The sequence below is a fragment of the Lissotriton vulgaris genome, chromosome 7 (assembly GCF_964263255.1).
Source record: "Lissotriton vulgaris chromosome 7, aLisVul1.2, whole genome shotgun sequence".
Classification (NCBI taxonomy): domain Eukaryota; kingdom Metazoa; phylum Chordata; class Amphibia; order Caudata; family Salamandridae; genus Lissotriton; species Lissotriton vulgaris.
Window position 1 is genome coordinate 338331093 of NC_141695.1, and position 12615 is coordinate 338343707.

Sequence of the window (12615 nt, forward strand, 5' to 3'; positions counted from 1 at the left end):
CTGGCAGTCTCACTTCCTGCTGCGCTTTGCTGAACCACTGGGATGTGGCTCCCCCCCTTCTGCATGTCCGGCTGCCTCAGCGGAGCGCCTGGTGCTCAGGCGCGGCTCAGACACAGCACTGGCCGGGCTGCTGCGGCTGCTGCTGTCCCCAGCCTCGGCCAGGTCCAGGGCAGGATTCACCATCGTATTGGAGATGATGAGGGCCTCCATGGCAGTGGTGATGCGGGCCATGCCCCTGGTCACCTCTGCAGTGTTCTGAGTGAGGCAGTCCTCCATATTTGCCCCTCGGCGTCATAGCAGGGCGGTTGCTGCGGCAAGCCGGTTGATTGCCCGGTTCTGTACGCGGGCATCCCTGCGCCTAGTGTGCTCATGCTCCTCCATCTTTGCACACAGCTGTGTTATGGCAGTTGTCATGCGCCCCAGTCCTGTTGCTATTTCCCGGTTACTTGCCACGAAATTCACAAAACCCTTCGACATCTCCCCAATCTGCAGGTTGTGTTCCCGCAATTGGTGCTGGCAAGCCAGGATGGACTTGGCCTGCATCCGTTGGATCTGGACCATGCTCCCCTCCAGCCCTTGGAAGACGGTGCCCTCCCGTGCTGGTAAAGCACTGCTGGAAGTGCGTGTCCGGCGCCGATTGGTGCTGCCCTGCTGGGTGGCCTGCTGTGCCTCAGGTGTTGCAGGTGTGGGTGCTGGTGCCTGACCCGCAGCTCCCTCCATGATGGTCAATGGGGCCACAATGATCCTCCTGGCAGGAGATGTGGCAGGTGCTGGCTGGGTCCGTGTGAGTGAGTTCTCCGGTGAGAACTGCAATGGGGGAGATAGTGACAGTAGGGGGGAGTGGGGAAATGAGAGGGTATGTCCTGGGTCATCCTCATTAGCCATGGCACTGCTGTCCTCCTCCTCCTCCTGTGAAGGAACCATGCTGCTTGGCCCTGCCAGCGCACTGTTCGCTGGAGCTAGAGCTGTTGCCTGTGGAGCTGCTGCTCCACTGCCTGATGGTGCCCCTAGGTATAAAGAAGCATTTGTGAACTGAGTGCAAATGTCTTACAGTCACTACAATAAAAGCATTGCACATATCATTTTCTATACTCTGATTCTATTTTTAAGTGCATTGCAGTTTAATGTGCACTGGCATTTGTTACTACATTAGCTGACTACATTTACCATGATGCATTGCTCATGTATGTTGCTAGCAGTACTGGGCTGGGGTTTGGCTGTGCATTGGGGCTAAAGGGGAGGTGTCTGGTAGGGTGTGTCATGCTGCGCATGCTTCTTACCTTTTGATGTAGCTCTGGCTGAGCTGTCCAGGTCCCCAACTCCCACCACACTCTCGGTCTCAATCGTCGTGGACACAAGTTCCTTCAGTTCAGTGAGGGGTGGCGCCGGGTTCCTGCCTCCACCGGTCAGACCTGCCTGCTTGTGCAGCTCTGCCAATTTCCTCTTGGTGAGGCTGCGTATGTCATAAAACCTCTTCTTGAGGTCGTCCAGGCTCCTGGGGGTGACACCAACTGCGTTCACCCTCTCACCGATGCCACTCCACAGCTTCCTCTTGGTGGACTCAGGGACTGTGAGGGACAGCCTCCCAAACAGCTGCCTGTGGACCCTCACCACCTCCTCCACCAATACTTGCAGCTCCATGCTGCTGAACTTGACCTTGCGCTTGCGCTCAGCCTTCTGGCTCTCAGAGCTGCTTGCCATTTCCACTGTGATCAGGATTGTGCTACCACTCTCTCTGCTGCTCACTCTGAAATCTCAGCTCTGGCTGCCTCTCCAGAAAGTTCTAATGAGTTGCACCTGCCTGGGTAGCCACTCCCTGCTAGGGTGGGGGAGGGTGGTTCCACCTCATTGGCTGTTGTCATTAGTTTCACTTTTACTTGTTCGCCGATTCCGTATTTACCGAATCGGTATTTACCGATTCGGTAATTGCCGAATCGGTAAATACCGATTCGGTATTTACAATGCATTCCTATGGGCCTTTTGGCCCATAGGGTTGTACTGCCATTACTGAATCGGTATTTACCGATTCTGTATTTACCGATTCAGTAAAGACCGATTCGATGAATACCGATTCGGTAAGTATCGAAACACAATACCGATTGTTTCCGAATCGGTATTTTACCGATTTTTTTTATCTACATCTCATTTTCCGAATTCAAAATACCGATTCGGTAAAAATCGGTATTTTAAATTCGGTAAATGACTTTTACCTACATCGGGGCAAGATGGTTTAAGTTATGGATGAATAAGGAAAAGAAGAACCAAACCAATGGATTAATATATTGTTGAAGGTTGGAGTAATTCCACTAATTCGCTGTGCTGCTGGGGTGAGGTGAAACGTTCCCTCACACTGTCTGGTGATATTGTACTTGTGTCATTGGGGCATGGCACTAACCCAGCATGCACGCACTTTATGATGATTTGACAAAAGGGGACAAAGAGTTGAAAAAGAGGAGTGCATTCCGTCACTACTTGATGTTCAGAATGAATTATTGCCCTTCAGACGGTTTGCACCCACGGAATAAAAAGGATTATTTGGACACTGGCTAAATCCATAAGTACGGAGATTCCATTGTTTTCATTGAGCAGTTTTTCAACATGAGACTGAGATCTAAAACATTTTTTGTGAAAGTAGCTGTAATAGTGTAGGTTCTTACATGTTAACTCATTGACTAAAGTTAATTGTAGTAAGTGGTTGGTTGAATCAAGTCACTGATCACTTTTGAAATGGTAATGAAGGGTCTTCTGGGTAATGTAGTCCTCGATAATGCCGGTAGTAGTTTTATTAATGAGCACCAATGAGGGAACGTTGTGTGAGCGGTTTTGGTTTAAATATGCACGATTGAGAGGGGGAAGGAAGTTTGTTCAAGCAATGGATGTTGGGAAGGCAGTGTAACAGTCCAAGCAGGTATGTGAAGTGCCATGATAGACACGGGTGCAATGCGTTAGGAAGGAACTTACGTTTGTGTTAAAGGAGTGTGAACAGTTTAAGCAGAAAGGGATTAGAAGCGCAAGGAAGGGGAGTGATGCTTGAAAGTTTTCAGTTTAAAGTATGTAGCATGGAGAGAATGAGAGAACACTGTGAATGAAGGGTGTAATTCTAGAGTTAGTGTTTCGTAGCACAAGAAAAGGTTTTTTCAAAAGCATGTATGAAGATGGGGGGTATTTCGGGAGTTTATGTTGGGAAGGTTAAAGGGGTCGAGCAGAGTTTGAATTAAATCACGTGGGTATTAGGGGGATGCATTTGATGACGGAGTGACATTTACATAATGTTTCATGAGACTTACGATTAATGGCCATATAATGAATAATGAATAGTGTTAATCCTGATGAATTGAGATCGATTTAGTAATGGATATTTTTTAATACTTACAGTTGCCCCAGAAGAAGAGCGTGCTGCGCTCGAAATGCATTGTTTTTTTTTTTTTAATAAATAATAATATTGTATTAAACATTAAGGGAAGCGGATGTGTTGTATTCTGTTATATAGCTTTAAGTAGTATGAGGTATAAGTGTTCTGTATTGGAGTGTTCCTGGCTCATGATGTAATATGCTCCTTGGAAAGTTTGTTGATGGCTGGCTGGAAAGGGAGCACCACCTACAGTCGTTGACTGCACGATTAAATACTTAAACCAAGTGTAGTCTACGGGGCAGATCTACAAGGAAGTGCTGCAGTGTGGCAAAGCAAGCCCTTTGGCGGCGCAACACTGCGGCACTTCCGAAGCACAGGAACGCGACATATTTACAATAATATGTCGCATTGCGGTGCTCTCCCCTGGGCTGGCGGACAAACTGCAGCCATGCGCCAGCGCAGGCACCCTTGCACCATAGTGCAAGGATGCCTGCGTCATGGGGGGAATATTGTTGTGCAGGAAGGGGCACCTTCCAGCACAAAAACAATCACTAGAGGCATTTTCCTCTTTCAATGCGTGCTGTAGAATACAGCACACTTTAAAAGTGGAAAAAATGAGGAGAATTAAAAACATTTCTCCTCGTTGTGCCTGGGGAGGCGTCGCATCGACAAGCATTTCCAGATTTACGATCCCTCGTACATCTGGAAATGTGTCTCGTTCCATGGGTGTTGTGTGGGAAAACCTACAGCAACACCCAAGCAACGCCCCTTCCACGCAAAGTGCTGAAGGGGCCATATTTACAAGGAGAGGAAAAGTCACACAGGGTGGCTTTTCCTCTCCTTGTAAATATGGAGAAGTGTAATGCGCCTCCAATACGTCACAAAAAGTGACGCACTGGTGGCGCAGGGGGCTTGTAAATCTGCCCATATGTGTTTACATTACAAAACCATTTAAGTCTTCTTTTTGGTTTAATATATTGAGGATGCAAATAATGTAATTAAAGGATCCATGAGCATCTCTCCGGGACCTTCCCTTCTGCTCCGCAGGAACACATTGAGGGGTATGCAGCCCTTATATGTGTTAAATTTATAAATGCAGGACTGCAAGTCCCAGAATGCAAACTAAACTAGCCTGAATGAGCTACTCGTGTAACATAAGACAACTTGTGGTATTTGTAACTTCTTGCTTGAGCTAGTTAGAACTTTCTGGAAAATAAATATATTGGCCTAACTCTATAGCGCTTATCTTTTGTTGTATTGTGCCTTTCTTATATATGGTCGATCTCATAGTTCTTCGTAAAATGCCAGTGTGGTCATTCCTGTGTATTGCTTGCTCCAGTCATTGTAGTCTTTCTGGTCCATGTTAAGTAGAGTCCTACTTCTAGTCTAAGGCCTGTCCAAATGATTGTTTTTAGGTCTCACCTGGCATTAGCAGCGCGCATTCGCTGCTCTCGCCATGCAAGAGCTTCTTGGAATCAATACGATTACAGAAGCTCGCTTTCTGCTCCACCTGTGTTTTCCATTGGTGTGCATCATTTTGCGTCACCAATTATACAAAACCGGGTGTTATGATTGTCCAGGAGGCTTTTTAGTCCCTCCTGGTTACCACCCTGTCCAATTTAGGCCCCGCCCACCGGGATTGGATCTTTTACTTGCGGCAGGAGACAATGTCTCCTAATTCGCTTCAAAGCGCTTTTTTCTTTTCTTACTGAGCAACTCTCACTGCAGGCATGATGTGCTTTTTTAACGGAGCATTGCGCTTTAAATGTTAAATACGCTCCGTTCCCCCTTCCCTCCTCCACAGCACAAAATCCTGCAAGGCGGGTGCTGTCTTAATTAAAAACAATCTGGTCTCATAAGTTACATACTTAAATGGCAGCCTTGTTTCTTTTCATTAGCGCTCTGCCAAAGCAAGCCTTCCTATTCATGCAGCGAGCGCCGCGCTTCATCTGACCCCTGCACTGCACCGCTCTGAAGAAGTCAGCGTGTCTAATATTGTTAGATAATAATATGTCTGTGCTTTCTGGTGTTGCATGCTGTCGCCCAACCCCCTCCTGATTCGCAGATTGACCCGTTAGCCACCCCCTTCCTCATCGCTGCTTACTTTGCACACAAGTGAGATGCACTAACAACATCTCTGCTTGCAAGCAACTTCTTTTTTAAATGTTTGATTTATTCGCACACATGCACCTCTTTCTGTGTGCTAGGCTACTCGTGGACATCACGCCCCCTCCTCCACGCCTGTATGAACCTGCCTGAGTCCACTGGAGTAGAGGACGATGTGCTGCCTATAACTACATGTGTATTTTGTTTTTTTATTGTTTATGCTATGAATCGCTTCTTTTAAACCTTTTTCCAGATGGTCGGGCTTGGGCTTCTTTTAGTAGCCCCTGACGATGCTTGGGCTTTTTTTCAAAGTGGTTATGCTTGTCACACTCCCACCATACACCCATACTTAACCCCTTCTTTCCTTTGTTTCCCTGAGCGCATGGGACGAGGGTTCCCTGTATTACACAGAAGTGTGCTGTTAGGGGCTGTTCTCTGGCGAAGTGAATAGCGCTTTTATAAATGCAAATTACATTGCAGGTAAAAGGTACTTTATATCCACTCCTAAAGCCATAGGTTTTCAGATTGCACACAGGTTTGCAGCGGATGTTAGCTCACTAATACAGCTGTAATTCTAGTCTCTCTCTCTGACTGGTGACATTCACAGCATGCAGTGAACTGATGTCTACTGCCTGCGATTGGAAACTGAACACGTTTTTGCAGATTTCTGTAGAGCACCAAGACAAAGCATTTCTAATTTACAAACACAGTTTCTCTCAATATTTAATAAGTCAATGTGTAAATTGTTGGACTTTTTTTTTTTTTTTTAGATTTGTATGTTTACTCTAGAAGGAGACTCTTTTTCATTTAAAAAATGTGTTTGAGACCGCTCATATTGTGAGTGCGCCCAATACAAATGTATAACCTATTATAAGTTGGCGGAGGGTGAGCCCCCTTCTTTAATAATTACTTGCGATGTTTGGACAGTTGTGGCCATACTTCACTTGTTCATACTTGCTCCCCCTGAAGGATGTGCTGAGCGGCTGAAGGCATGTAGCTTGGTTCTCTACGTGCCTGCACACCTCTCCTCACACAGTGGAGTCCTTCAACATGTGTAGCATTCATTCTGAAAAGGACATGCATGCACGCCTACGTTTTGTGGGGTAAGTTACCATGAGTAGTCACAACGCATACTGGTGTTTGGTTTAACATTACATTTAGTATATTCTTTACTTCAGTTCCCACGTGACTCGACGTCTTGCGTAGCACCTTCAAACACTCCTGCTTTTGAGCAAACAGCATTTCTCATGCTGGTATTTATAAATCAATACTATTTCCGGTTAAAAGGAAACCACAAGTTCCAAAATGCAAAGCGGTGTTGGCTCAAAAAAATCATGCACGAACTGGAAGTATCACATGGTCAGTTGACAGCAACACATCTGCGAAGTTAGTGTTCGTGCATTTTGCACGTGTGGATTTGTTTCAAATATCCGATAACGGATATTGTTTCAATATGAGAAACATTATAAACTAGTCAGTCATCAGAAAAGTATGAAAAAGCCGTCGTTGTCTTGCACTTTATTTGATCTTCACAGTTTGTAGGGATGATCCCTTAAGCATTACACTCGAAGCTTAAAAAATCGAGCAAAGCTGTGTATTATCGTATTATATGCAGTTGTAACTGAAATCTGCTATCTCCCTTTTTGTGCAAGGACACATGCTGTTTGCACCAAATTCACATCCAGATGTACATTTACGTTCATCTCCTGAAATCTGCTAGCGTGAAAGCATTCGCAAGAGTTTGCGCTTTTGACTTTGTAAATGACAACGCCTTTTATTTATGTGTTAATTATCAAAACAGATCAATAAAAGGCATTGTCATTTACAATGCCAATAGCTCAAACTCTTTCAAATGCGAGACCTATTGCATTGCAATTGCTTGTTTAATCTGGTTACCCTAGTGAGATTCTGTATAAAACGAATATATATATATATATATATATATATATATATTTTTTTTTAACTAACATAAACTGCGAATGTGGGCTCTGAGCTCCTTCTGACATAAATCCATTTCTAGGTACAGGAAACTGCCTTCGTTCCCCCTGACTGTGAGGGACAAGCTCTCGTCCCTCCTGCGAAGACATCCTCACACCTCCCTGGGGGAGAGCTCCATTGCCATGGCAACATGTAAACAAACATTCCAGAGCCTGTGCGCTGCGACAGCCAGGCTGGGACACGAGGACCTGCACCAGTACATACAGGCAGGAGCTCGGCTATCTCCTTCGAGGAGAGACGCGACCTGCGCCGGCTCCTGCAGGTACAGGCAGAGACTGACGATCCCTGCAGGAACAACCAGAGTCTGTACCGCCCCCTGCAGGAACGACCACAGACTGTACCGATCCCTGCAGGGACCGCTAGCGACTGTACAGACCCCTGCAGGAACAACCAGAGTCTGTACCGCCCCCTGCAGGAACGAACAGAGTCTGTACCGACCCCTGCAGTAAAAACCAGAGCCTGTACCGACCCCTGCAGAGACAACCAGAGCATGTACCGACCCCTGCAGAGACAACCAGAGCCTGTACTGACCCCTGAAAGAACCGCTAGCGACTCTACCGACCTGTGCAGGGATTGCCAGAACTCTACTGATTCCTGAACGGACAGAGATTGTACCAAATCCTGCAGGGACAGCCAAGCCACCCAGGGACGGCCAGGAACACAGAGAACCTACAGCTTCAGCAGGGGCATACGGGGCTCCGCCAGCCCATTCAGGGGCCTAACCCCCACTAACCCCTGCAGGCTTCCCCTCCGGTTACTGTAGAGGCATCGCACGCCCCGCGAGCTGGTAACGGCACTCTGGCCCATCACCTCCAGGGATAACCACTCGGGATAGAAGGGGTCTCCGCCAGCTCCTGCGGGACAGACGGGGCCTCCGCCAGCTCCTGCGGCACAGACGGGGCCCAGCTCCTGCGGACAGCTCCTCCGCTGCGGCACAGACGGGGCCTCCGCCAGCTAGTGCAGGGGCAGCAGGGTTCAACTCGAGGCCCCGCAAGGAAATTCGGGGATCAGGGAAGCCTCGCAGAGACAAATTAGGCATCCAGGAGCCACTTCAGTAATATTCAGCCCTGGGAACTCTCTCGACCTGGTGTTAACCCATTCAGGATATCCGAGGCCTTCAGTAGCCGTGCAGGCCACCCAGCGCCTCTGCCAGCTGCCGCCGGACGTTAGGAGCTACCCCCTCTGTTTAACTCCCATCTCTTCTTGCTCTAGAAGGATGACCATGGCCGTCCAGAGGAGGCAGGACTGGCACCTGACCAGCACCGGGGTTGGACTGGACTACAGCAAGCACCTGGCCTTTCCTCCCCCTCAGAACAGGGTAAGTGGACAGTGTGGGACACTGGGTCAGCAGTGGTCTGGAGTGGGAGGAGCCTAGGGCGTGTTGGCGCCAGAGGTCAGTTGTTTCAGTGCACCTTCCTTTGCAGTCTGGAGGCAGAACTCCCCAGACCAGGTAGGACTCTTCTGTGATCAGTTACTCGCATCCACCTCCACAGGAGAGAAGCATATGTGATGTAAGTAGAACAGCAGGACGTTGCACCGGGGCAAGAACTTGTCTGCACAATCTGGAGACTTCAAATTTCTAACACATCTAAAACTCCTGTATTCTGTTCCCCGAACATATGCACCTCATACTTAGTCAGGGGCGCAACTAGGTCTTAATTTCGGGGGGCGGGGGGGGGGGGGGGGTGGCTAACATGGCAGATGAAGGGGCGTGGCTAATGTAAATCAATGGGGCGGAGCTAAAATGGCAGATAATCAGGATCGGTTAATGCTCAGGTCAAGCTGATAAGAAAATGTGGTGAATTCTGCATTTGAAACTGGACAACAATTAAAGCACACATTTTTGTTAGCTTGATGCATTGCCCCCCAAAACCCATACTCACCCTGAATCTTAAAATTACCCCTGGCACACCAAAACACATACCCACGCTGAACCCTAAAATTAATCCCCCTCACACCCTAAAACCCATACCCGCCCTGAAATCTATAATTACCCCTGGCACCCCAAAAACCATACCCATCCTATCCCTAAAATTATCCCTCCCCGGCACCCCAAAACCCATACCCACCCCACACCCTAAAATTACCCCCTGGCACCCCAAAACCCAATACCACCCTGAACCCTAAAATCACCCCCCTGGAGCCCCAAAACCCATACCCGCCCTGAACCTTAAATTACCCCTGGCACCCCAGAAACCATACCCATGCTGAACCATAAATTCCCCCTTGCCCCCCAAAACCCAAACCCACCCTGAACCTTAAAATTACCCCAGGCACCCCAAAACCCATACCCATGCTGAACCATAAATTCCCCCTTGCCCCCCAAAACCCAAACCCACCCTGAACCTTAAAATTACCCCAGGCACCCCAAAACCCATACCCATGCTGAACCATAAATTCCCATCTGGCACCCCATAACCCATACCCACCATGAACCCTAAAATAGCCCCCTGACATCCCAAACCCACACCTGCCCTAAACCCGAAAATTACCCCTGGCACTATAAAACACATACCCACGCTGAACCCTAAAATCAATCCCATGGCACCCCAAAACCCACACCTACCCTGTACCTTAAAATTACCCCTGGCACCCCAAACCCCATACCCATGCTGAACCATAAATTCCCCCCCGGCACCCCATAACCCATACCCACCCTGAACCATAAATTCCCCGCTGGCACCCCATAACCCATACACACCATGAACCCTAAAATTGCCCCCTGACACCCCAAAACCCACACCTGCCCTGAACCCTAAAATGACCCCTGGCACACCAAAACACATACCTACGCTGAACCCTAAAATGTCCCATGGCACCCCAAAACCCATGCCTACCCTGAACCCTAAAATTGCCCCCTGGAATCCCAAAACCCATACCCGCTCAGAACCCTAAAATTACCCCCTGGCACCCCAATCCGTAACCCACCCTGAACCATAAAAGTACTCACTGGCACCCTAAAACCCACACCCACCCTGAACTCTAAAATTACCCACTAGCACCCCAAAAAAAATAAACACTACAAACTTACACTACATTTGCATATTTGGAGGGGACTGTCCTCTTTGACGTTTCTATGTATGTAAGTCAAGAACAACATTCACAGTAACCTAGATATGCAGGCAGTAGGTAATGCTGTACTGAAAAATGCATTAAAGTTACTGGAACTTACACAAAAAAACTGCTGCCTGCTCTTCTGATACTATACTGTGGAGTCTGGCTGATCAGCAGCACTGTGTCCTGGCATCCAGCTCCTCCCGAAGGTCTCACTGTGTAGATCAATGTGGGTCAAATGCACAGACAGCAGGGGGAAAGGGATGGCCAGTGCAGGTGAAGCTTTTCCTTTGTAAATTAATTCCTGCTGGCGCCATAGCCCAGTGTTTGCTGTCTGTGCACTTGTATGGAATACACATCTATACAAGTGCACAGACAGCACACCCTGGGCTAAGATGCCAGCAGAAATTCCTTTACAAAGGAAAAGCATCACCTTAACTGGCCATGCCTTCCCCCTGCTGTGCACATCTTCACACCCCATGCTCACAACCCATCAAGTGCTTAGGTGAAATCCCTGCCTTCAGGCAAGGATTTCACCTCTGCGCCACTCTAAAGGAAACACAAGAGGTCAGGGCAGGGGGGTCGGTTCACTCACTGAAACTTTTCAGAGGCTCGCTGTCTGGCTCGGGCTGCTGGGCCTCTCAGAAATCATTAAAACAATCACATTCTCGGACCGGATGCGCAGCCTTCCTGCACCATTTCAGTGCGTGTCATCTTAGCCCGGGCAGAGGAGGCGACGGGGGGGGGGGGGGGCTGAAGCCCGGTGAGCCCAATGGGTGTTGCGCGCCTGTACTTAGTGCCAATATTGGCAAAACACCCCACCCACACAACCACAGTGCATACATGCTAAGTAAATAAATACACAACACAACTTTTGTTTGGGAAAAAATATAGCTGCAGGTTTATTCCATATAAAAGTATACAATATGGTGGGTTATCTTACGGGCGACCCAAGGGCAGGCAGCTGTAACCCGACAATGCTGTCCTGTCCACCTGATGAGCCAAGCAGCACTGTGGAGAACCCAATCAGTGCTGCCCCTTATGGGGTGATCCTCTTTCCGGATCACGTCACACATTGGTCCCTTATTACTCACGCCCCTTTCAGGGCAGAGTGTAGCAAGGCAAGCCCCCGGTTGTCTAGGCCCACAACAGTCCAAAGGACTAACAGGAAGCCGACGCGGTTTTCCAGGAACCTCCCCTAAGGCTCCTGGGATTTGGCTCTGACACCCCTATTGTGGCCTGCAGAGGTACCCTTCTGTACCCATTTGCTTCCAGATCACCCTGTAACTCCGCCTGCAACACAAAAGAAAACATTACAACATTCTATGTACGTTTCCTGCCATCCCCCATGCCGGATAAGCGGTAGGGTGGGAGACTGCGTGTCTGGCACAACAGAGGAATTCCGGATGGTGGGGTAAGCATACATACCCCCCCATTCCTCGGCGTGCTGGAAGTGACGAGCCTAACGCATCACAGGCAAGGAAGGGGGACTTCTCCCTGAGTCCCGGCCTTACAGGGGGGTGGGTTAGTGCCCAAATGGCACTCAACGGGCTGGCCTTTTATGGTGGCCCCTTGCGTGGGCCACGGGCAGCCACAGTGTTCTCATTCCCCAACAGGTGCTCTGATTTCCCAAACATTTGCATACACACCAGTATTCCTTTTACTCTAACATTCACACAATAATTGAATTGAAATTGCATTTATGTAACGCTTACTACTCTGGAATCGCTGCCGAAGCACTTTATGCCATATAATCACGGTACTCTCATTCATTCACATCGCAAAAAATACGAGCACTTTCGTTCCCCTAACAAATGCAATCAAAATATGGGTTTATTCCCCAGACATGTACATATATGTATTGATACCCTCGTTCTGCCAATACCGAAAAAATGGAATACTGTCATTTCACTCACGTTTGTAAAATAGTATGAGTAATTTTATTCCCCTGCACTGACAAAAATAGGAGTACTCGTATCCTCCAAACATTTCAAAAATCGAGAGTAGCCTCACTCCCAAATAAAATAAAAAAAGTTGTCCTGTCTCCCCCAGACATTTCACTATTATCACCTGCACTCTCGTTCTCCACACGTGTGTAACACAAG

The 12615-nt window shown here is 48.2% G+C and overlaps 1 protein-coding gene across 1 annotated transcript in view; it reads left to right on the top strand.

Moving 5' to 3' along the window:
• Nucleotides 1-8524: 8524 nt before the first annotated feature.
• Nucleotides 8525-12615, top strand: part of SAXO3 (stabilizer of axonemal microtubules 3) — an 83041-nt gene continuing 78950 nt past the window's right edge. The window contains exon 1 of the mRNA XM_086928667.1: nt 8525-8774. Within this exon, the coding sequence (XP_086784793.1) occupies nt 8673-8774 (102 nt within the window). The 5' untranslated portion in view covers nt 8525-8672. The remainder of the gene's footprint in view (nt 8775-12615) is intronic.